Below are 21,687 nucleotides of genomic sequence, written 5' to 3' on the forward strand. Positions count from 1 at the left end.
TTGCATCAGAGGGCTCTGGACTAACAAAGTGTTAGTTCAGTACTGGTACCAAACCACAAAGTAAATACCAACTGCACTGTGGGGATAGACAATGGTCACTGCCAAGTCTCCGAATGCTTTATGCCATCAAGGGAGCAGCGGTACAGATCTGCCACAGAAGCCTATGGCTATGGTGGTAGCAGTGTGTGGTCCTTTATGGTGAGGAGCTGTAGGTGGCAATAAGATGTTCATGAGCAGATTTGCAAATGGAGTTCTAGGAATGTGGAAAGAGATGCATAACAGCCTTATGCAACAGCTGTCAGGCTACAGCTAACATACGGACTTCTATGGATCTGCAAGATTAAAAAGAACCTCCTTCCATCAAAACGTGAGTGCTATTTTTTCTTCTTTTTCTGCGTGCAGGTTAGAGTGTACATACCAACCACCATATCAGGGCACTAAAATCTTTAGAGGTTAGAGCACAAAAGCAACTTAAGCACTACATCATATGATGTGTGCTGCAACAATGTTATTGTTTATACACTGAGGCCCGGAAGAATTGGAGTTTCTTAAAAATGAATCAAGTGTGTGCAAAATAGCAGGTATAACAACAATCCAGGATTGAGTGATAATCCACGCGTGAGCAGATTAAATCAATATAGCAGAGCTACTAATTAAGTCACTTGTGCTCAAGCATCATTATCTTTAAACCTGAACAGTTAGGGGCCGATGTACCAAGCCTTGGAGAGGGTGATAAAGTGGAGAGCGATTAACCAACAACAAATCCGCTCATTTAAAAAAAAAAAAAATGTAAACAAAGTCTGTAACATGGCAGTAAGCGGATTGGCTGGTACCTTCTATCTCCAATATTAAGTATATCCCCACAGTGTGTCGAGGGCAGAGGTAGGAAACCTTTGCCTTAAGCCAAGCACACACTGTAGCGACGGCCAATCAGGCAAATTTGAGGGATGGCTTCCCTTGAGCCCAACTGCATGTACACACTGGAAAGATTTAATTAAAGGCTAAATAGATCACTATTTGTTCCTCATTTACATAACATAGGTCGCTAACGACGGACATCCAGTTTGCTGTACAACAGGGCTGATGAATGTCCATTGTTTAGGACTCTGGGAGCGCACAAATCACCCATACACACTGAGCGATGCAGCCAATTTGTTGTTACGAAACTGCAAAAGAAAAGAAAAAATCGTCCCGACATCACTCCAGTGTGCATCAGGCATTTGGGTCTTTCCCAAAATTAAACACATTTTGCATGTATACAGTTTGATCACCATTTTACCTTAACCACAAACACTGTCATAGTTAACTTAAAAATTTTGTCTAACCACATTCCTTAAAAAATAAAATCCATAAATAAAGAAAAAAAATAAAAAAATAAAAAGGAAGAAGGCATACCTACCAGGTAACAAAGGATCTTCAATGCATAGCATAGAAGGCCTGTAGCCATTTGCCATGGCCTTCATAATTTCTTCCTTTTCAATGTAAGCACCTCCATCTCTTATTCTAATACCAGTTTTCAAATAATTAAAATTTCTTCCATATAGTTCAAAAAATTCCACTAGAAGCATACCAAGATTCTCATTGGCTCTTCTAGCATCAATTCTAGGGTGTAACTGTATGGAAAAAAGAAATATATATATATATATATATAAATATATAAAAAAGGAAAAACAAAAAGTGGTACTAGAAACTAGATTCCACCAATTTGTAGAGCATAACATTAACATTTAAGAATGCTTTCTGATTACGTTTGATAAAGCATTAGACAGCTCAGTTCAGATATATAATCTTGGTTAAAGCTAGCCGTTTTATGTGGATGCAATTAGCAAAACTGTCCATAACAAAAACAAACAAAAAAAAAAAAAAAACACACACCACACAACCACAAGTGTGGAATATACCCCACACAATGAAATGGTTAGAAATGTATAGGATTTTATTAACTGTGCAGGATTATCAATCAGCCCAGCCAGCGTAAACCAAATTGACAGGTTCTGTAAATTTAAGTTCAAACAACTAAGTTGAAAAAGTATGGTTGCACTGATGCAATTTCTTTGTAGGCCCAATAGCATTCAGTACTCCAAGACAGCCAGTAGACCCAAGGTAGACATTAGCTTGTCAGGCCAATTTGAGCCAACTGGCTCCAAGTTATTGCACATATGGGTAAAACTACAGTAAGTGAAAATAATGGAGGAGGGGGAAAAAAAAAACCCCAGACAACTACATTCATTTGACTGCCAAGTATAGCACAGTTATCATCTATATTTAAAAATCCTATAACTCTGGGCTTCATAACAAAATCCCAGACGTACTTAACGGAATCAGTATGATTCACAGCCGAGGAAGATGCCAGCTGTTAATATTCCGACTGCGGCATCCCACCCTCCAGAATGCCGGCAGCGGGGCGAGCGCAAAGAGTCCCCTTGCGGGCTTGCTGTACTTGCCACAGGATCTATTCCCAGTCTATGGGTGTCGTGGAGTGTGAATAGTCCTGTTGCGCTGGGATACCGGCTGGGGCATTGTTGGCCGTCGGGATTCCAGCGTCTGTATCCTGACCGCCTGGATCCCGACAGCCAGAAAAGATGCATCCCTGCTAAACATAGGGACATGCAGAAAATGGGATTTTGGTACTTACCGATTAATCCTTTCTCAGAGTTCATAGAGGATATTAGGATGGTGTTCTACAGATAGGGTCCTGGAGCCGGTGCACTTTAAATTTTCAAACAGAGTTTGTGTGCTGGCTCCTCCCCTCTATGCCCTTTCCCATCAGACCACTTCTAGAAAAACTGTGCCTGAAGAAGGAACATCCTTGGAAGGAACAGATATAGATAACGTAAAACAAAACAAACAGAGGTGAAGACTTAAGGCCCATACACATTAGACGATGTCGCTCTGTGAGCGACATCGTCTAACGTTTCCCCCTCCCGGGCCGGGCGGTCGGCGGCCGCCTCTACGCACTGAGCGATATGACCGCTCATATCGCTCAGTGACGTCACGCCCCGGCCAGCCCTGCATGAAGGTCGTGGACGACAGTCCACATCCTTCATGCATGCCCTACCGACAGCGACGATCGTTGCCGACCCGCGGCATACACACTTGATGATAAAATGAGCGACGTCGCTCAAGGAGGGGGAAAATGAGCGATGTCGCTCATTTTATCGTTAAGTGTGTATGGACCTTTAAACACAGAAACACAACTATAAACTAGTGAGCAGGGAAGAAAAGCACAGGGCGGGTGTCCAGTATCCACTAAGAACTCTGTGAATAGGATTTATCAAGTACCAAAATCCCATTTTCTCTTACATCCAAAGAAGATACTGTGATGGTGTTCTACAGTGGGGACGTCCCATAGTTCCCATCACAGGCGCGACTGTGCCAAGAACCCTGCAAAACAGAACGTCCAATGTGAGTGTCGGACGCTGACAAGGTATCTAACCTGTATAAAAAAAAAAAATTAAAAAAACACACACACACACACACACACACACCTTGACAAAAATGTTTGTACCCATCCAGACAGCGACCTGACATAACTGTAGGGCAGACAATTCTGGTAGCCACCCAGGAAGGGCCCACAAAACTGGTAGAATGAGCCGTAATAGAAGACTGCAGTGGCAAAGATGAGGAAGCTTAGGCTTTTTTTTTTATGGTGAGCTTAATCAGCGAGCAATAGTCTGCTTTGAAGCAGGCCAGCCAATCGTGTTAGAGTCATACAACACAAACAGGGAGTACGACTTTGTTTTCGGCCGTTCTCAAAGTAAATCCGGAGTGCCTGCACCACATCAAGAGATTTCAGAGGAGTCCATAATCACAGGGAACACTACTGGCTGGTTGATGTGAAAGGATGAAGTGACCTTTGGTAAAAATTGATGGCAAGTTCGAAATCTGCTCTGTCTGTATGGAAAATGAGGTAAGGGGGCTAGTAAGACAGAGGCCCCAATTCAGTGAATTCTCGATAAAGCCAAGGCCAAAAAAGAAGTAACGGTCATTCACGTGAAATATTTCAAGTCCGTAGATTCCAACAGTTCAAACAACGAGGACTGGAGAAAGTCTAAAACCAAATTCAGATCCCAAGGTGCAGTCAGCGGCACAAATGGGGGTTGAAGACGAAGCACTCTCCTAAATAAAAAATCATTTATTTAAAAATAAAAAAAAATTAAAAGTCTTAACATCCGGGAGAACAGCCAATACCGGTACCTTTAGGGAACATAGGGGGTCATTCTGACACGATTGCACGCTGCAGTTGTTCGCAGCGTAGCAATCGGGTTGGAACTGCGCATATGCTATGCATGCCAGGTGGCCGAAGGCCATCGTTACCTAGCGATCACCTCTGCCTGATTGACAGGCAGAGGTGTTCTCTGGGCGAGAGTGGGTGGCATGGCGGAGTTTATCCGCGGTTTTTGGGGCATGGTCTGGCCAACGCAGGCGTGGCCGGACAATGCGGGGGGCGGGCCGCAGTGGCTGCATGACGTCACACTCAGCCGCTGCGATCCAGGGCAGTGACGAGTAACTCGCCCTGTGCTGCCCCCCCACCGCATGTCTGGGAAGATGATCGTAGCCGTGCTAAATTTAGCACAGCTACGATGAACTCGGAATGACCCCCATAGTCATGAGACCAGCATCCATTCGTGCCTGTAGGAACCACAAAAATAAATAAAATAATCAACCCAACTTGAAGATAGCTGGCGGATGCTGCCTCCATTCACACCAAATTACATACATCTTCCAAATCCTCTAGTAGTGTTTGGAAGTGACCTCCTTTTGGGCCTGGAGCATAGTAGGGATTACTGAAGGAGGAATACCGTATTGTGCTAGCACCGCCCATTAAACAGCCACGCCGTTAAACATAGCCGCTGTAAGTCTGGATAAATTAAAGGTTTCTGTTGGAGCAGATCCTCCTGCAGAGGCAGGGGCCATGGATCGCCGACCGGAAGTGAGGAGGTGTCGGCGTACCACGTCCTGCAAGGCCAATCTGAGGAAATGAGAATTGCCGGCACGCTTTCTTTATCCACTTTAAAAATCCGCAGTATAAGCGGAAACGGAGGGAACAGGTATAAATTCTGAAAGACCCAGGGAGTCGTTAGAGCAACCGCCGATACCGCCACCGGGTCTCTTGTCCTGGAGCAATAACACTGGAGCTTCTTGTTGGCATCTCTCATTATCAGGTCTGTGGCCAACTCAACTGGGAGACCACCTGTTGCAATACCGGAGGATAGAGTCCCCATTTCCCTGGGTGAAGATCCTGCTTAAGAAATCTGCTTTCCAGTCGTCTACTCCCAGGATGAAGATTGCCAAAATCGCTGTGGCATACCTCTGCCCAATGAAGGATTCTGTATACCTCTCATTGCCGCTCTGCTTTTTTTCTGCCCTGGTGGTTGACTTGTGCCATGGCCGTGGTGTTGTCGGATTGCACTTGAATGGCCTGACCTCGTAGCAAGTGAAAAGCCTGTACTAGGGCGTTGAAAATCGTGCTCAGTTCAACAATATTGATCGGCAGAGTGGCATCCACTGGAGACCATTGACCCTGGTACCGAGAACTCTGGGTCACTGCCCTCACGGAGACTCGCATCAGTGGTTAGGAGCACCCAGTTGGATGTGCCGAATGCGCGTCCCCCTGACAGCTGTGGAGTCTGTAACCACCACAGCAGATATAGTCTTGTCTGAGGTGACAAGCAAGTTATCCGAATATATATATATATATATATATATATATATATATATATATATATAATTATTTTCAATTTATCAAAAAGAAACTTCAATCCATTGGAGATTCAGGTTTTGAAAAGGACTTAGATTTGCCCCTGCTAACCATCATGATGAATTTAATTGGAATAGGGACTCAACAGTTCACTAGAAAATTGAGGCTGAAAGAATATTACCGGTATCGGCAAGATAAACCTGTACATTCAGCCTTTAGTCCATTGTTGAAACTCTTCACCTTCTAGCATCAAATAACCCCTCGCCGAGACCTTTTGAGAGGTTGCTGGATGAATCAGTCCATAAATTCACTAGTGCACCAGGAAAAGATAAACAAAGACAAACAATAGGACCAGTGCAGAAATTAAAGCTTTAAAGGATCTGGAGTCCTATCAAGACATAGTAATTAGGCCCGCAGATAAGGGTGGGGCCATCATTATCCAGGACATTTGTGATTATAGGGCTGAAATCCAGCAGCAACTGTCAGAGGTGGCAGTATATAAAAAGTTAACATAGGATCCAACAGAGTGATATCAGATAATTTTTTTTAATATCAAAAAAAGAATTGGCTGATAAATTAATTCCATCTAAGGTGGCAAATTTTGAGTGTACGTAATTCCAAGGTAGCGATATTATATACGCAAGATAGTGCAAAACCACCTGGTCGTCCAATTTTGTCTGTATGTGAGTCGTTAAATGAGATTACATCACAACTACTTGATAGTCTGCTACAACCTACAGTATGTTATAGAATAAGATCTTCCTTAAAGATACCATTGTGTTTTTTAAATGTTTATCTGACTGATTATATACCGTCGGGCACGCTCATGTGAAGTTTGGATGTGTCTAGTTTATACACGTCCATCCCACATGAGGGGGGCCTGGCAGCCGTGAAGGAATTTCTGGAACAATATTTACCAGATTCTGTCTTTAATCATGATTTATTTTTGCAGCTGTTGGGCTTATTCTTTACAGAAATGATTTCCTCTACGATAATTATTATTTACAGCTGCGAGGCTGTGCCATGGGATCATCCGTGGCCCTCGTATGCAAATATCTATGTTCAAACAAGAAGAAAATATGTGAGGAATGAGGAGATGACTCATACCTTGTATAGCACAAAATTGACTATCAATGATATTTTTACATTGTGGACAGTGGGTGTGGCTAGGTTTGAGGAACTTATGGGTAGAGTGAACGGATGGTATGGTTTCATAAAGTTTACCTACGCATACACCTTTACAGAAGCAATTTTTCCTTAATGTAAAAAGAACTCTGAAAATAAAAATTCTGTACTGAAGAACATTACAAAAGTAGGGATAGGAATACTTTGACAGCATCGAGCCATCATCCAGAAGCCCTAAAGAAGGGGCTTCCATTATCAAAAATGATGAGGAATGCTTGTATTACTAATGACAGATCTAGTACCTGCCTATATTGATAAACTTACTGAAAAATTTGTAGCAAGAGGTAACAAGAACAGACTGGAAGCTCCAAAAAAAAAAAAAAATTCAAAGGTTATTAATGTGGATAGGAGAGATTTGTTAAACCCCGTGAATTTGAAAAAAAAAAAAAAAAAAAAGGAAGTATCATTCCTATGGTAACAGATTATTCAACTGCAAGCCCCATTGTGAGGAGGGCTACACAGGCCTTTTGGCTGTTTAAGACAGATCCTGACTGGGTAGGCCTCAAGGATATTAAACCCATGAGTGCATACAGACAGGGTAGAAATTTAAGAGACAGTCTTGTGATCACATATCTCCAATAGGGGTATCCCTAAACTAGTTAATATATATATACTAAGGCTGCAGGTTGCTATAAAAATGTAGTGGCTCTGCCACTTGCAGTCACCTTATTTCATGTAAACTCAACATATTCACCCAATCAGCAGTCGGCTGTGCCGACAGACATACCCAACTCCTTTTCTGCGCCCCCAGTAACTTCCTCCGGGGAGGAACACTCAGGTTCTGACATGTCGACACGTAGTACAGACACACCCACACCGGCCAAAAACAAGGGGACAGATCCACAAGGAAGCCTACAGAGAGAAACACAGAGGGAGTATGCCAGCTCACACCCCAGCGCCCATATACTACAATGCAATAATATATGTGGTTAGCGCCGTTAGTAACAATAAAAAAGCACCAAATTTTAGGTCCGGGCCAGCGTCTCTGCAGCGGCTGTGGAGAGAGAGAAAATGGCGCTGTGAGCTGTGCGCCTAAGCCCCGCCCCTTCCCGGCGCACTTCAGTCCCGCTCAAATTTTAAATATTTATACTGGCGGGGGTATTATATACAGTGCCCGGGCACCGAATATGCCTTTAGCCAGTCCTATTGACTTCAATAACTGCTGCCCAGGGCGCTCCCCCCCAGCACCCTGCACCCTGTAAGTGACGTTGGTGGTGTGTGGGAGCATGGAACGCAGCACTACCGCTGCGCTGTACCTCCGTTACTGAAGTCTTCTGTTCTTCTAATACTCACCCGGCTTCTTTCTTCTGGCTTCTGTGAGGGGGTGACTGCGCGGCTCCGGGAACAAGCAGCTAGGAGAACCAAGTGATCGAACCCTCTGGAGCTAATGGCGTCCAGTAGCCTAAGAAGCAGAGCCCTTAACTAAGAAGAAGTAGGTCTGACTTCTCTCCCATCAGTCCCACGATGCAGGGAGCCTGTAGCCAGCAGGACTCCCTGAAAATAAAAAAGCCTAACATAAGTCTTTTCCAGAGAAACTCAGTAGAGCTCCCCTAGTGTGTGTCCAGTCACTCCTGGGCACAGAGTCTAACTGAGGTCTGGAGGAGGGGCATAGAGGGAGGAGCCAGTTCACACCCAGTCAAAGTCTTTTTAGTGTGACCATGTCTCCTGCGGATTCGTCTATACCCCATGGTCCTTTTGGAGTCCCGGGCATCCTCTAGGACGTAAGAGAAAATAGGAATTTATTACCTACTGTTAATTCCTTTTCTCGTAGTCAGAGGATACTGGGAACTGTACTTTAGTACCGTGGGGTATAGATCGGGTCCGTAGGAGCCTGGTACTTTAAGAAATTAAGTGTGTGCTGGCTCTTCCCCTCTATGCCCCTCCTGCATACTCAGTCTAGGAAAACTGTGCCCGAGGAGACCGACATACCCTGAAAGGATATACAAAAACAGCGGTGAGCAAACGAACCAGACAGACAATAAAGGTAATAAAGGGATAGCAACGCTAACGAACAAGATTAGCAAGGCTAATCAAACATGGACATCAACAGCAGACCCAACCAAGAACACTTACCACATAGTAAGCAGGAAAAACGGAGCACTGAGGCAGACGCCTAGTATCCACTACGGACTACGAGAAAAGGAATTACCGGTAGGTATCAAATTCCTATTTTCTCTAACGTCCTAGTGGATACTGGGAACTGTACTTTAGTACCCTGGGAAGTCCCAAAGCGGGTGGGAGAGTGCTGAGACCCCTGCAAACCCACCTGACCAAACGGAATGTCATCCCTGGCCAAAGAGTCAGATTTTCTGTGACGAGCAGTCTTCATGACGTAAATTCGCAAAGCCCTCACCACGTCCAAGGACTTTGGAGCAATTGATGCATCAGCCAACGTCAGAACCACTATAGGTTGATTTACGTGAAAAGCAGACTCTACTTTCGGCAAAAACCGCGGGCAAGTCCTGAGTTCCACCCTATTCTCGTGAAATATCAAATAAGGGCTCTTACAAGATAAGGCCCCCAATTCCAAAACACGTCTTGCAAAGGCCAACGCCAGCAACATGAATCACCGCTGATACGCTCCCCCTTCTCTATAACCCCCTGCTACCAGTACTATTGGGTGTTCAGCAGGGTCTGTGGAAGTGTTCTGTTATGCAGCCTTTCAGTCAGCAACAGCTGGAAATGGTGCCTTTAAGTCGCTGGTCCCGCTCTCCGGGAAGCCTCGCCCCTTCAACGGCGCGCAGTCCCTACAGTTATATTTATACTGGCTAAACGAATGTACACATACATACACTCCAGTGTAATAAGAAAGCTTTCACCCCCTTCATACCGCCAGTGTTTGGGTCCACGGCGGGCACTGCAGCCCGTAACCGCAGCACACTTTTGCCGCCACATGACACCGAGGACCTGCTAACCGGGGCCCCGATGTAAACACTCACTGCACCGGTCGTCTGTTTTCAGGAACTGATGTTAGGGGGTGGCGGTGCACTGCTAGCCTGGGCACACACAGTATGGTATGTGAAACAGAACCTCAGGTGCTTAATGCCCTGTCAGCGGGGATTATGGAACCATTAACCCTCAGGAGGTTGGACCGGTCTGGTCCGATCTCCCCCATCTTCAAGTCCCACGACACAGGTAGACTGGTTGCCAGCCAGTGCTACCTGAAAATAAACTAAATAAAGTTTCTAAAGAAAACTCTGGAGCTCCAAAGGAATGCACCCGGCTCCTTGTGCATATTTTTCTAAACTGAGTCTGCAGGAGGGGCATAGAGGGGAGGAGCTAGCACACTTAATTTCTTAAAGTGCTCCTACAGACCCGATCTATAACCCACGGTACTAAAGTAGTTCCCAGTATCCACTAGGACGTTACAGAAACTGTTACATGCAGTATTACCAAAGTGAAACTCTGTTACATGTGTTCAATTACTCTCCCGGCAAGACCATATCCAGTGATTGTGCTGATCGAAAAAATTTGTGGGTCCCAGGGACCCATTACGTTAAAAAATTGGGGTCCTACTCCACTGTTTCTGGGTCGCATCACATATTATGGGGGGGAGAGGCAGGGAGAAGCAGAGCTGAGCTGGAGGTAGAGGCAGGGAGAAGTTAGAGTAGAGCTGTGGGTAGAGGGGGTGAGGGCAGCCAGTGCTGGGGGTAGGGAGGGTTAAGTGCAGATAGCAGTTGGGATAGTGCTGAGGAGCAAAGAAGGGAAGATAGCGGCTGGGATAGTACTGGGGGGCAAGGCAGTGGTTAGGGGCAGACAATACTGTGGGTATGGAAGAGGAAAGGGTAGATAGCAGGGGCAAGTAGTGTTCAATGCTTTAAGTGTAATAAGACAAAAAATACGATGATCCTAGCTCACTGCTAGAGTCACACCGCAATCACTGCACCCTTAAACACACACTATAATCACTGCACCCTCACTACTTCCACACACTGCAATCACTACTACCCTGTCACTACAGCCTTCTATGTAGTTTCTCTGCTACGCCTTCTCCATTCTTCCTGCAACTATGTCCTGCCTGCAGCAGCCCGTCACCTTGTGGACCACCTCTGGCGGTCCTGGCCTCTGTTGGGGGACACCGCGAGGTGAGGCATCGGCCTGTCTGGATCACCGACCCAGGGGGCAGTGCTCTCTCTGGTGTCTCTCCTCCAAGCTCCTCTCAGTCTGTGGCACAGCAGCATGATCTGTGGTGAACTGTGGGGCGGCGCTGAGGCAACGGGGTATCGGCAAAGGCATAACTAGAACTTTGGGGGCCCCATAGCAAAATTAGGTCCCCTTTTCTACAGAGAGGAGATAGTGGGTGACACACACACACATAGGTAGAGTGGGAATACAGGGTAAGGATAGAGGATATAGGGTGTCACATGGGCAGGGGTGTACACTGTCCTACATACAGGTGGGGGATACAGGGTGTTATACACAGTGGTGGGTGGGGGATGACGACAAGGTGTCATACACTAGGAGGTGGACATGAGTGTCATACACACTCCCATGGATAGAAGGGTACAGTGTGTCACACATACACATGGGTAATGGGTGCAGGGTGTAACCTGTTTCACATATGGGAGTGTAGGAGAGTACAGTGTGCCAAATATACACATGGGTAGGGGGGTGTACACTGTCATACACACGGGTAGGGGGTATACACACAGGGGTAAGAGGTGTACACTGTCACATGGGTAGTGTAGGGGGGTACAGAGTATCACACATACAGTGCAGGGTGTTATACACTGGGTGCGTACAAGGTGTCACATACATACACACGTACAGTGTGTCATACAATGTCGGCGTGGGCAGTAACATGCAGGGTATGGTCCTGGGCTGTGAGTTACCCGTGTTCAGCAGCTCAGTGTTGCCCTGGCACTGCTAGCCCTGGCTCGCGGGCACACACCAATCCACCAGCTGTAGGAGCAGTACGTATGTCCGGCAGGAGGAGCTGCCCATGTCCTCCTGAAACACCCGACAGCACCTGCTAGACTCCCAACTCATACTATGTATGCCCGCAGTCACAAAGGAAACCCCCACAACTGGGGTACAGCAGATTCTATCCAGTGGTGGATCCCCCTGCGCAGTCTCTCCTGGCCGAGCCCCTGTATTGCTGCAGCAGGAAATCGGTCAGCCCCTACAGCTGCCGCCGGAGTCCATTGCTTCCTTCAGCACCGCTATCCACCGGAGAAGGGCGTTAGTATTGCGGAACTTGCAGTGTGGTTGGTGCGGGGGATACGGCCAATGGTAGTTACACCACTGGGTGTCTGAATTCAACCAGCAGCTACCACATAGGCTGCTGCTGCTCGCCGCGGGAGGAACTAGCGGGTAGGCAGAACATTAACTTCTGAGTGCGGCACCCTGCTGGCGACATACTTACTTTTTCAGAATGGGTGGGAGTCCCGGGGACGTGCTTTAGTGGGATTTGCTACAGGTTTAATGAATGTTGTCTCCCTTGCCAGGCTGGGCAAGGGAGACATCATTCATTAAACCTGTAGCCAATCCAGTTGGAGTGCATCCCCAAGGAACCAACCAATTTTGAAAAAGTGAGTCACCATGCCTCAAAATCGGGTAAAAATTTTGCGTTTTTGCCAACACTGAACATCTATACCATTGATAAATCACAATCTTGTTTAAGGTCTCAGCGCTGCCTTAGAAGGACAGCGCAGTCCTCAGCAGCTCTTAAATCGGAGTTGCAGGGACCAATGGAGAGTGTGTCCTCTGCCTTTAGTAATGGCCGTCAGCTTCTGCTATACTGTGATAGCACCGGGGCAGTTGAGAGCAAGGAGCTGAACTCCAGGAGTTATTTTCTCCCTCCCACCCCCCTATGGCACTGTTGTGCGGACCACTGCTGGGACTTCCTAAATCAGTCATTTGTTTGTGCCTGGCATCCTGCTAATCTGGAGCCAGGTTTTACTCAGAGCTGCTGTTTGCTGGCAGCTCCAACATCGCAGACAGGCAGGGGCAGTCAGTGCCCATCATCTCCTCTTGCTTGGCTGCAGAATCTCTGACTAACATTAAAAATAGGATTTTGGTTACCTGCCGGTAAATCCTTCTCTCGTAGTCCGTAGAGGATGCTGGGGTACACATTAGTACCATGGGGTATGGACGGGTCCATCAGGAGCCATAGGCACTTAAGAGTCTGAGTGTGGACTGGCTCCTCCCTCTATGCCCCTCCTACCAAACTCAGTCTAGAAACTGTGCCCGACGAGACGACATCTTCGAGAGAAGGATTTAACACAGATAATGGCTAGATTCATACCAGCTCACACATCCAAGTACTTACCAAGTAACAATGCAGTACTCCACTAAAACCAAAGTTGTACTGAACCAAATAACGCTAGCAGTAAAACGAAGCGCTGGGCGGGCGCCCAGCATCCTCTACGGACTACGAGTAAAGGATTTACCGGTAGGTAACCAAAATCCTATTTTCTCTTACGTCCTAGAGGATGCTGGGGTCCACATTAGTACCATGAGGATGTACCAAAGCTCCCAGAACGGGAGGGAGAGCGCAGAGACTCCTGCAGAACGGATTGATCTGAAGTTCAGTCAGAGGACAAAGTATCGAACTTTTAGAGCTTTGCAAATGTGTTCGACCCCGACCAAGTTGCAGCTCAGCAAAGTTGTAAAGCAGAGACACCCTGGGCAGCCGCCCAGGAAGACCCCACCTTACGAGTAGAGTGGGCCTTAACAGACGTAGGACACCGCAATCCTGCCGTAGAATACGCATGCTGGATATTGAACCTGATCCAGCGAGAGATCGTCTGCTTAGAAGCAGGACACCCAAGTCTCTTGGGATCATACAGGACAAATAAAGAGTCCGATTTTCTGTGACAAGCAGTCCCCTTCACATAGATTTTAAGAGCGCTTACAACATCCAAGGACTTTGATGAAACCGAGTCAGCCACTGGCACCACAATAGGTTGGTTGATACGAAATGCCGACACAACCTTCGGAAGGAACTGCTGACGTGTCCGGAGCTCAGCTCTATATTCATGGAAGATCACGTATGGGCTTTTACTTGACAAAGCCCCCAACTCCGACACACGTCTAGCAGAAGCTAAGGCCAACAAAGTGGCAGCCTTCCACGTGAGAAACTTGACCTCAACCTCCTGTAGAGGCTCAAACCAGTCCGACTGGAGGAACTGCAACACCACGTTAAGATCCCAGGGCGCCGTAGGCAGTACAAAGGGAGGTTGGATGAGCAGAACTCCTTTCAAAAAAGGTCTGAACCTAAGAGAGGGCAGCCAACTGTTTCTGGAGGAAAATGGATAGGGCCGAAATCTGGACCTTTACGGATCCCAACTTGAGGCCCATATCCACACCTGCTTGCAAGAAGAGAAGAGGAGAAAACGTCCCAGTTGAAACTCCACCGTAGGAAATTTCTTGGACACACACCACGATACATGTTTTTTCCAAATTCGATGGTAAAGTTTAGATGTTACTCCATTCTTAGCCTGTATCAGGGTAGGAATAACCTTGTTCCGAATGCTTTTTCGAGCTAGTTTCAGGCATTCAACCTCCATGCCGTCAAACGTAGCCGCGGTAAGTCTTGATAGGCGAACGGCCCCTGCTGCAGCAGGTCCTCCAGAAGAGGAAGAGGCCTCGGCTCTGCTCGCAGTAGATCCGCGTACCAAGCCCTTCTTGGCCAGTCTGGAGCAATGAGGATTGCTTGAACCCTTGTTCTCCTTATGAGCTTTAGAACTCTTGGGATGAGTGGAAGTGGAGGAAACCCTTACACCAACTGGAACATCCACAGAGTCACTAGGGCGTCCACCGCCACTACTTGTGGGTCCCTCGACCAATAGGGCCGAAGCTTCTTGTTGAGACGAAAGGCCATCATGTCGATCTGGGATATGCCCCAAAGATCTGTTATCTCCTTGAACACCTCCGGATGGAGACCCCACTCCCCTGGATGGAGACTGTCTGCTGAGGAAGTCCACTTCCCAGTTGTCTACTCCCAGAATGAAGATTGCAGACAGCTCCAATGCTTGTTTTCTGCCCAGAGGATGATTCTTGTTACCTCTGACATTGCAGCTCTGCTCTTCGTTCCACCCTGTCGGTTTACGCAAGCCACCGTTGTCACATTGTCCGACTGCACTTGAACAGCCCGATTTCGCAGAAGATGGGTCACTTGAAGAAGACCGTTGTAGACGGCTCTTCGTTCCAGAATGTTTATCGGCAGGCCGGCATCCAGATTTGTCCACCTTCCTTGGAAGGTTTTCCTTTGAGAGACTGTGCCCCAGCCCTGGAGACTCCATCCTGCGGCCCTCCAGAAGGTGAGGCAGTTGCAGCCACCAGAGGAGTGAAATCCTGGCCTTTGGTGACAGACGTATTCTCTGGTGCATGTGTAGATGGGATCCCGACCACTTGTACAGGAGATCCAATTGGAATGACCGAGCGTGAAATCTCCCGTACTGCAGGGCCTCGTAAGAGGCCACCATCTTTCTCAGAAGGCGAATGCACTGATGAACTGACACCCAGGTTGGCTTCAGAACATCCCAGACCATTGTTTGCATCACCAACGCTTTTTCCTCTGGAAGAAACACCCTCTGCACCTCCGTGTCGAGGATTATTCCCAGAAAGGACAACTTCCTGGTTGGTTCCAAATGTGATTTTGGAAGATACAGGATACAGCCATGATCCCTGAGAAGCTGGGTCGTGAGAGCTATGGACCGCTTCTCCTTGGACGATGCTTTGATCAGCAGATCATCCAGATATGGAATTATGTTCACCCCGTCTGCGGAGGAGAATCATCATTTCCGCCATCACCTTGGTGAATACCCTCGGTGCTGTGGAGAGGCCGAATGGCAGGGCCTGGAACTGAAAATGACAGTCCAACAGTGCGAATTGAAGAGAAGCTTGATGCAGCAGCCAAATCGGAATGTGGAGGTACGCATCACTGATATCCAGAGATATCAGGAATTCCCGCTCCTCCAGACCAGATATCGCTGCCCTTAGAGACTTCATTTTTAACTTGAACTCCCTCAGAGAGGGGTTTAGTGATTTTTAAGTTCAGAATGGGCCTGACCGAACCATCCAGTTTCGGTACCACGAAAAGGTTTGAATAGAAACCTTTGTTTTGCACATGAGGTGGTACTGGCACATTGACCTCTGCTTTCACCAACTTCTGGATGGCTTCTTGCAGGACAGTCCTGTTCGCCAGCAAAGCTGGCAAGCCTGATGTGAAAAATCGGTGAGGGAGATCTTGAAAATTCCAGCATGTACCCCTGAGACACAATATATTGCACCCAGGGGTCCAGGTCGGAAGACACCCAGACGTGATTGAAATGCCCGAGTCTCGCTACCACCGGCCCCACCTCCGAGGCGTGCAGTCCACCGCCATGCGGAGTACTTTGGTGTACCTGAAGCAGGTTTCTGTCCCTGGGAACCTGCAGCAGCAGGTTTCTTGGACTTGGGCCGACCTCCCCAAAAGAAGGTAATGGACGGCTTGGCCTTTCCGGGCTTGGTAGACCGAAAGGGCTGTGATGTAGCTGAAGAAAAGGGTTTCTTTGGAGCAGGTGTAGCTGGGGGAAGAAAAGGAGACTTACCAGCCGTAGCCGTGGAGATCCACGTATCTAACACTTCCCCTAAAGAGAGCCTGACCTGTTTAGGATAGAGCCTCCACACTCCTCTTGGAGTCCGCGTCAGCAGACCACTGGCGCAACCACAATCCTCGTTGAGCCGATACAGACATGGAAGAAATTCCCGCAGCCATGGAACCCAGGTCTTTCATGGATTCTACCAGAAATCCTGCCGAATCCTGAATGTTACGTAAAAACAATTCATCATCACATTTCTCCATAGTATCCAAATCTTCCAGTAACATGCCTAACCACTTTACTATAGCTTTGGCAATCCAAGCACTGGCAATAGTGGGACATTGTATTGCCCTAGAAGCCGTGTACATGGATTTGAGCGTATTATCAATTTTACGATCAGCCGGCTCTTTCAAGGCGGTAGATCTTGGAACAGGTAAAACCACCTTTTTGAGAGTCTGGATACTGATGCGTCAATAGGCGGGTTTTCGCATTTTTTAATGGAGACCACAGACACTACACACACACACACACACACAGGGGAGGACAGACAGAGTTTCACCCCCAAGAATGGCAAGAGACACAGATTGGAGCCAACCCACACACAGCGCTTTTAATGTAAAGGGAGACCCCTACTAGCACTGACTGTGCACCTTAATAGGTTACACAGTCTTAATGCAACCTCACCCCCCTTCTACAACCCCCTGGTACCATGAGAGACAGCAGGAGTTGCTATGGAGGGACTTGCTCTTCACTGACAGCACTGTGCAGGCAGGAAAAATAAGAATTTACTCACCGGTAATTCTATTTCTCGTAGTCCGTAGTGGATGCTGGGTACTCCGTAAGGACCATGGGAATAGACGGGCTCCGCAGGAGACTGGGCACTCTAAAAGAAAGATTAGGTACTATCTGGTATGCACTGGCTCTTCCCTCTATGCCCCTCCTCCAGACCTCAGTTAGGGAAACTGTGCCCGGAAGAGCTGACACTACAAGGAAAGGATTTGGAATCCAGGGTAAGACTCATACCAGCCATACCAATCACACTGTACAACTCGTGATAACTATACCCAGTTAACAGCATGAACAACAACTGAGCCTCACTGAACAGATGGCTCATAGCAATAACCCTTTAGTTAAGCAATAACTATATACAAGTATTGCAGACAATCCGCACTTGGGACGGGCTCCCAGCATCCACTACGGACTACGAGAAATAGAATTACCGGTGAGTAAACTCTTATTTTCTCTGACGTCCTAGTGGATGCTGGGTACTCCGTAAGGACTATGGGGATTATGCCAAAGCTCCCAAACGGGCGGGAGAGTGCGGATGACTCTGCAGCACCGAATGAGCAAACTCCAGGTCCTCCTCAGCCAGGGTATCAAACTTGTAGAATTTTGCAAACGTGTTTGACCCCGACCAGGTAGCAGCTCGGCAAAGTTGTAATGCCGAGACCCCTTGGGCAGCCGCCCAAGAAGAGCCCCCTTCCTCGTGGAATGGGCTTTTACTGATTTAGGATGCGGCAGTCCAGCCGCAGAATGTGCAAGGTGAATCGTGCTACAGATCCAGCGAGCAATAGTCTGCTTAGAAGCAGGAGCACCCAGCTTGTTGGGTGCATGCAGGATAAACATCGAGTCAGTATTTCTGACTCTAGCCGTCCTGGAAACATAGATTTTCAGGGCCCGGACTACATCCAGCAACTTGGAGGCCTCCAAGTCCAGAGTAGCCGCAGGCACCACAATAGGTTGGTTCAATGAAACGCTGATACCACCTTAGGGAGAAATTGGGGACGAATCCTCAATTCTGCCCTGTCCCTATGGAAGATCAGATAAGGGCTTTCACACGACAAAGCCGCCAATTCTGACACACGCCTAGCCGAAGCCAAGGCCAAATATATATGACCACTTTCCACGTGAGATACTTCAACTCCACGTTCTGAAGTGGCTCAAAACAATGTGATTTTAGGAAATCCAACACTACGTTGAGATCCCAAGGTGCCACTGGAGGCACAAAAAGGGGCGGAATATACAGCACTCCCTTAACAACGTCTGAACTTCAGGCAGCGTCTCTCCTAGCCTTTAACAGCGTAGGAATCACTTCATCTGGAACGCCCTTTTCCGTTAGGATCCGGCGTTCAACCGCCAAGCCTTCAAACGCAGCCGCGGTAAGTCTTGGAACAGACAGGGCCCCTGCAGTAACAGGTCCTGTCTGAGAGACGGAGGCCATGGGTCCTCCGAGATCATTTCTTGTAGTTCTGGGTACCAAGTTCTTTTTGGCCAATCCGGAACTACTAGTATAGTTCTTACTACTCTATTACTTACTATCCTCAGTACCTTGGGTATGAGAGGAAGAGGAGGGAACACATAAACCGACTGGTACACCCACGGTGTCACTAGTGCGTCCACAGCTATCGCCTGAGGGTCTCTTGACCTGGCGCAATACTTTTTTAGCTTTTTGTTGAGGCGGGACGCCATCATGTCCACCTGTGGCCGTTCCCAACGGTTCACAATCTGCGTGAAGACTTCCGGATGAAGTCCCCACTCTCCCGGGTGGAGGTCGTACCTGCTGAGGAAGTCTGCTTCCTAGTTTTCCACACCCGGAATGAACACTGCTGACAGTGTTCGCACGTGATACTCCGCCCATCGGAGAATCCTTGTGGCTTCTGCCAACGCCATCCTGCTTCTTGTGCCGCCTTGTCGGTTTACATGGGCGACAGCCGTGATGTTGTCTGACTGAATCAGCACCGGCTGGTTTTGAAGCAGGGGTTCTGCTTGCCTTACGGCATTGTAAATGGCCCTTAGGTCCAGAATATTTATGTGTAGGGAAGTCTCCTGACTCGACCATTGTCCTTGGAAGATTCTTCCCTGAGTGACTGCTCCCCAACCTCGGAGGCTTGCATCCGTGGTCACCAGGACCCAGTCCTGTATGCCGAATCTGCGGCCCTCTCTGAGATGAGCACTCTGCAGCCACCACAGCAGAGACACCCTGGCCCTCGGGGATAGGGTGATCAGCCGATGCATCTGAAGATGCGATCCTCACTTGTCTAACAGGTCCCACTGAAAGTTCCTTGCATGGAACCTGCCGAAGAGAATTGCTTCGAAAGAAGCTACCATCTTTTCCAGGATTCGCGTGCAATGATGCACCGACACCTGTTTTGGTTGCAGGAGGTCTCTGACCAGAGATGACAACTCCTTGGCCTTCTCCTCCGGGAGAAACACCTTCTACTGTTCTGTGTCCAGAAACATGCCCAATATCAGCAGACGCCTCGTATGAACCAGCTGCGACTTTGGGATATTCAGAATCCAGCCGTGCTGTTGTAGCACTTCCTGAGATAGTGCTACTCCGATCAACGACTGCTCCTTGGACCTCGCCTTTATAAGGAGATCGTCCAAGTACGGGATAATTATAACTCCCTTCTATTGAAGGAGTATCGTCATTTTGGCCATTACCTTGGAACACACCCTCGGTGCCATGGACAGACCAAACGGCAACGTCTGGAATTGGTAATGGCAGTTCTGTACCACAACCTTGAGGTACTCCTGGTGAGGTGGGTAAATGGGGACATGTAGGTAAGCATCCATGATGTCCAGTGATACCATGTAATCCCCCTCTTCCAGGCTTGCAATAACCGCCCTGAGCGATTCCATTTTGAACTTGAACTTCCTTAAATAAGTGTTCAAGGATTTCAAATTTAGAATGGGTCTCACCGAACCGTCTGGTTTCGGTACCACAAACATTGTGGAATAGTAACCCCGTCCCTGTTGAAGGAGGGGAACGTTGATTATCACCTGCTGGAGGTACAAGCTTGTGAATTGCCGCCAGTACTACCTCCCTGTCCTGGGGAGTAGCTGGCAAGGCTGATTTGAGGTAACGGCGAGGGGGAGACGCCTCGAATTCCAGCTTGTATCCCTGAGAAACCACTTGTAGAACCCAGAGATCCACCTGTGAGCGAACCCACTGGTCGCTGAAGTTCCGGAGACGCGCCCCCACCGCACCTGGCTCCGTCTGTGGAGCCCCAGCGTCATGCGGTGGACTTAGTAGAAGCAGGGGAGGATTTTTGTTCCTGGGAACTGGCTGTCTGGTGCAGCTTTTTCCCTCTCCCCCTGCCTCTGGGCAGAAAGGAAGCACCTTTGATCTGCTTGCCTTTCTGAGGCCGAAAGGACTGTACCTGATAGTACGGTGCTTGCTTAGGTTGTGAGGGAGCCTGAGGTAAAAATGTCGATTTCCCAGCTGTTGCTGTGGATACGAGGTCCGAGAGACCATCCCCAAACAATTCCTCACCCTTATAAGGCAAAACCTCCATGTGCCTTTTAGAATCAGCATCACCTGTCCACTGCCGGGTCCATAATACCCTCCTGGCAGAAATGGACATTGCATTAATACTAGATGCCAGCCGGCAAATATCCCTCTGTGCATCCCTCATATATAAGACGTCTTTAATATGCTCTATGGTTAGCAAAATAGTATCCCTGTCGAGGGTATCAATATTATCTGACAGGGTATCTGACCACGCTGCAGCAGCACTACACATCCATGCTGAAGCAATTGCAGGTCTCAGTATAGTACCTGAGTGTGTATATACAGACTTCAGGATAGCCTCCTGCTTTCTATCAGCAGGCTCCTTCAAGGCGGCCGTATCCTGAGACGGCAGTGCCACCTTTTTTGACAAGCGTGTGAGCGCCTTATCCACCCTAGGAGATATCTCCCAACGTGACCTATCCTCTGGCGGGAAAGGGTACGCCATCAGTAACTTTTTAGAAATGACCAGTTTCTTATCGGGGTAATCCCACGCTTCTTCACACACTTCATTCAACTCATCTGATGGGGGAAAAAACACTGGCTGCTTTTTCTCCCCACACATAATACCCTTTTTTGTGGTACCTGGGTTAATGTCAGAAATGTGTAACATTTTTCATTGCCGTAATCATGCAACGGATGCCCCTTGTGGATTGTGTATATATCTCATCCTCGTCGACACTGGAGTCAGACTCCGTGTCGACATCTGTGTCTGCCATCTGAGGTAGCGGGCGTTTGTGAGCCCCTGATGGTCTTTGAGACGCCTGGGCAGGCACGGGCTGAGAAGCCGGCTGTCCCACGGCTGTTACGTCATCCAGACTTTTATGTAAGGAGTTGACACTGTCGGTTAATACCTTCCACATATCCATCCACTCTGGTGTCGACCCCGCAGGGGCTGACATCACATTTATCGGCACCTGCTCCGCCTCCACATAAGCCTCCTCATCAAACATGTCACAGCCGTACCGACACACCGCACATAC

General features: G+C 48.0%; 1 protein-coding gene across 1 annotated transcript in view; it reads right to left on the reverse strand.

Annotated features, from left to right (window-relative positions):
• Positions 1 to 21,687, reverse strand: part of TENT4A (terminal nucleotidyltransferase 4A) — a 383,360-nt gene that overhangs the window by 142,058 nt on the left and 219,615 nt on the right. Inside the window, exon 8 of the mRNA XM_063922770.1 lies at positions 1,400 to 1,613. Within this exon, the coding sequence (XP_063778840.1) occupies positions 1,400 to 1,613 (214 nt within the window). The remainder of the gene's footprint in view (positions 1 to 1,399; positions 1,614 to 21,687) is intronic.

This window comes from Pseudophryne corroboree, chromosome 5, assembly GCF_028390025.1.
Source record: "Pseudophryne corroboree isolate aPseCor3 chromosome 5, aPseCor3.hap2, whole genome shotgun sequence".
Taxonomy (NCBI): domain Eukaryota; kingdom Metazoa; phylum Chordata; class Amphibia; order Anura; family Myobatrachidae; genus Pseudophryne; species Pseudophryne corroboree.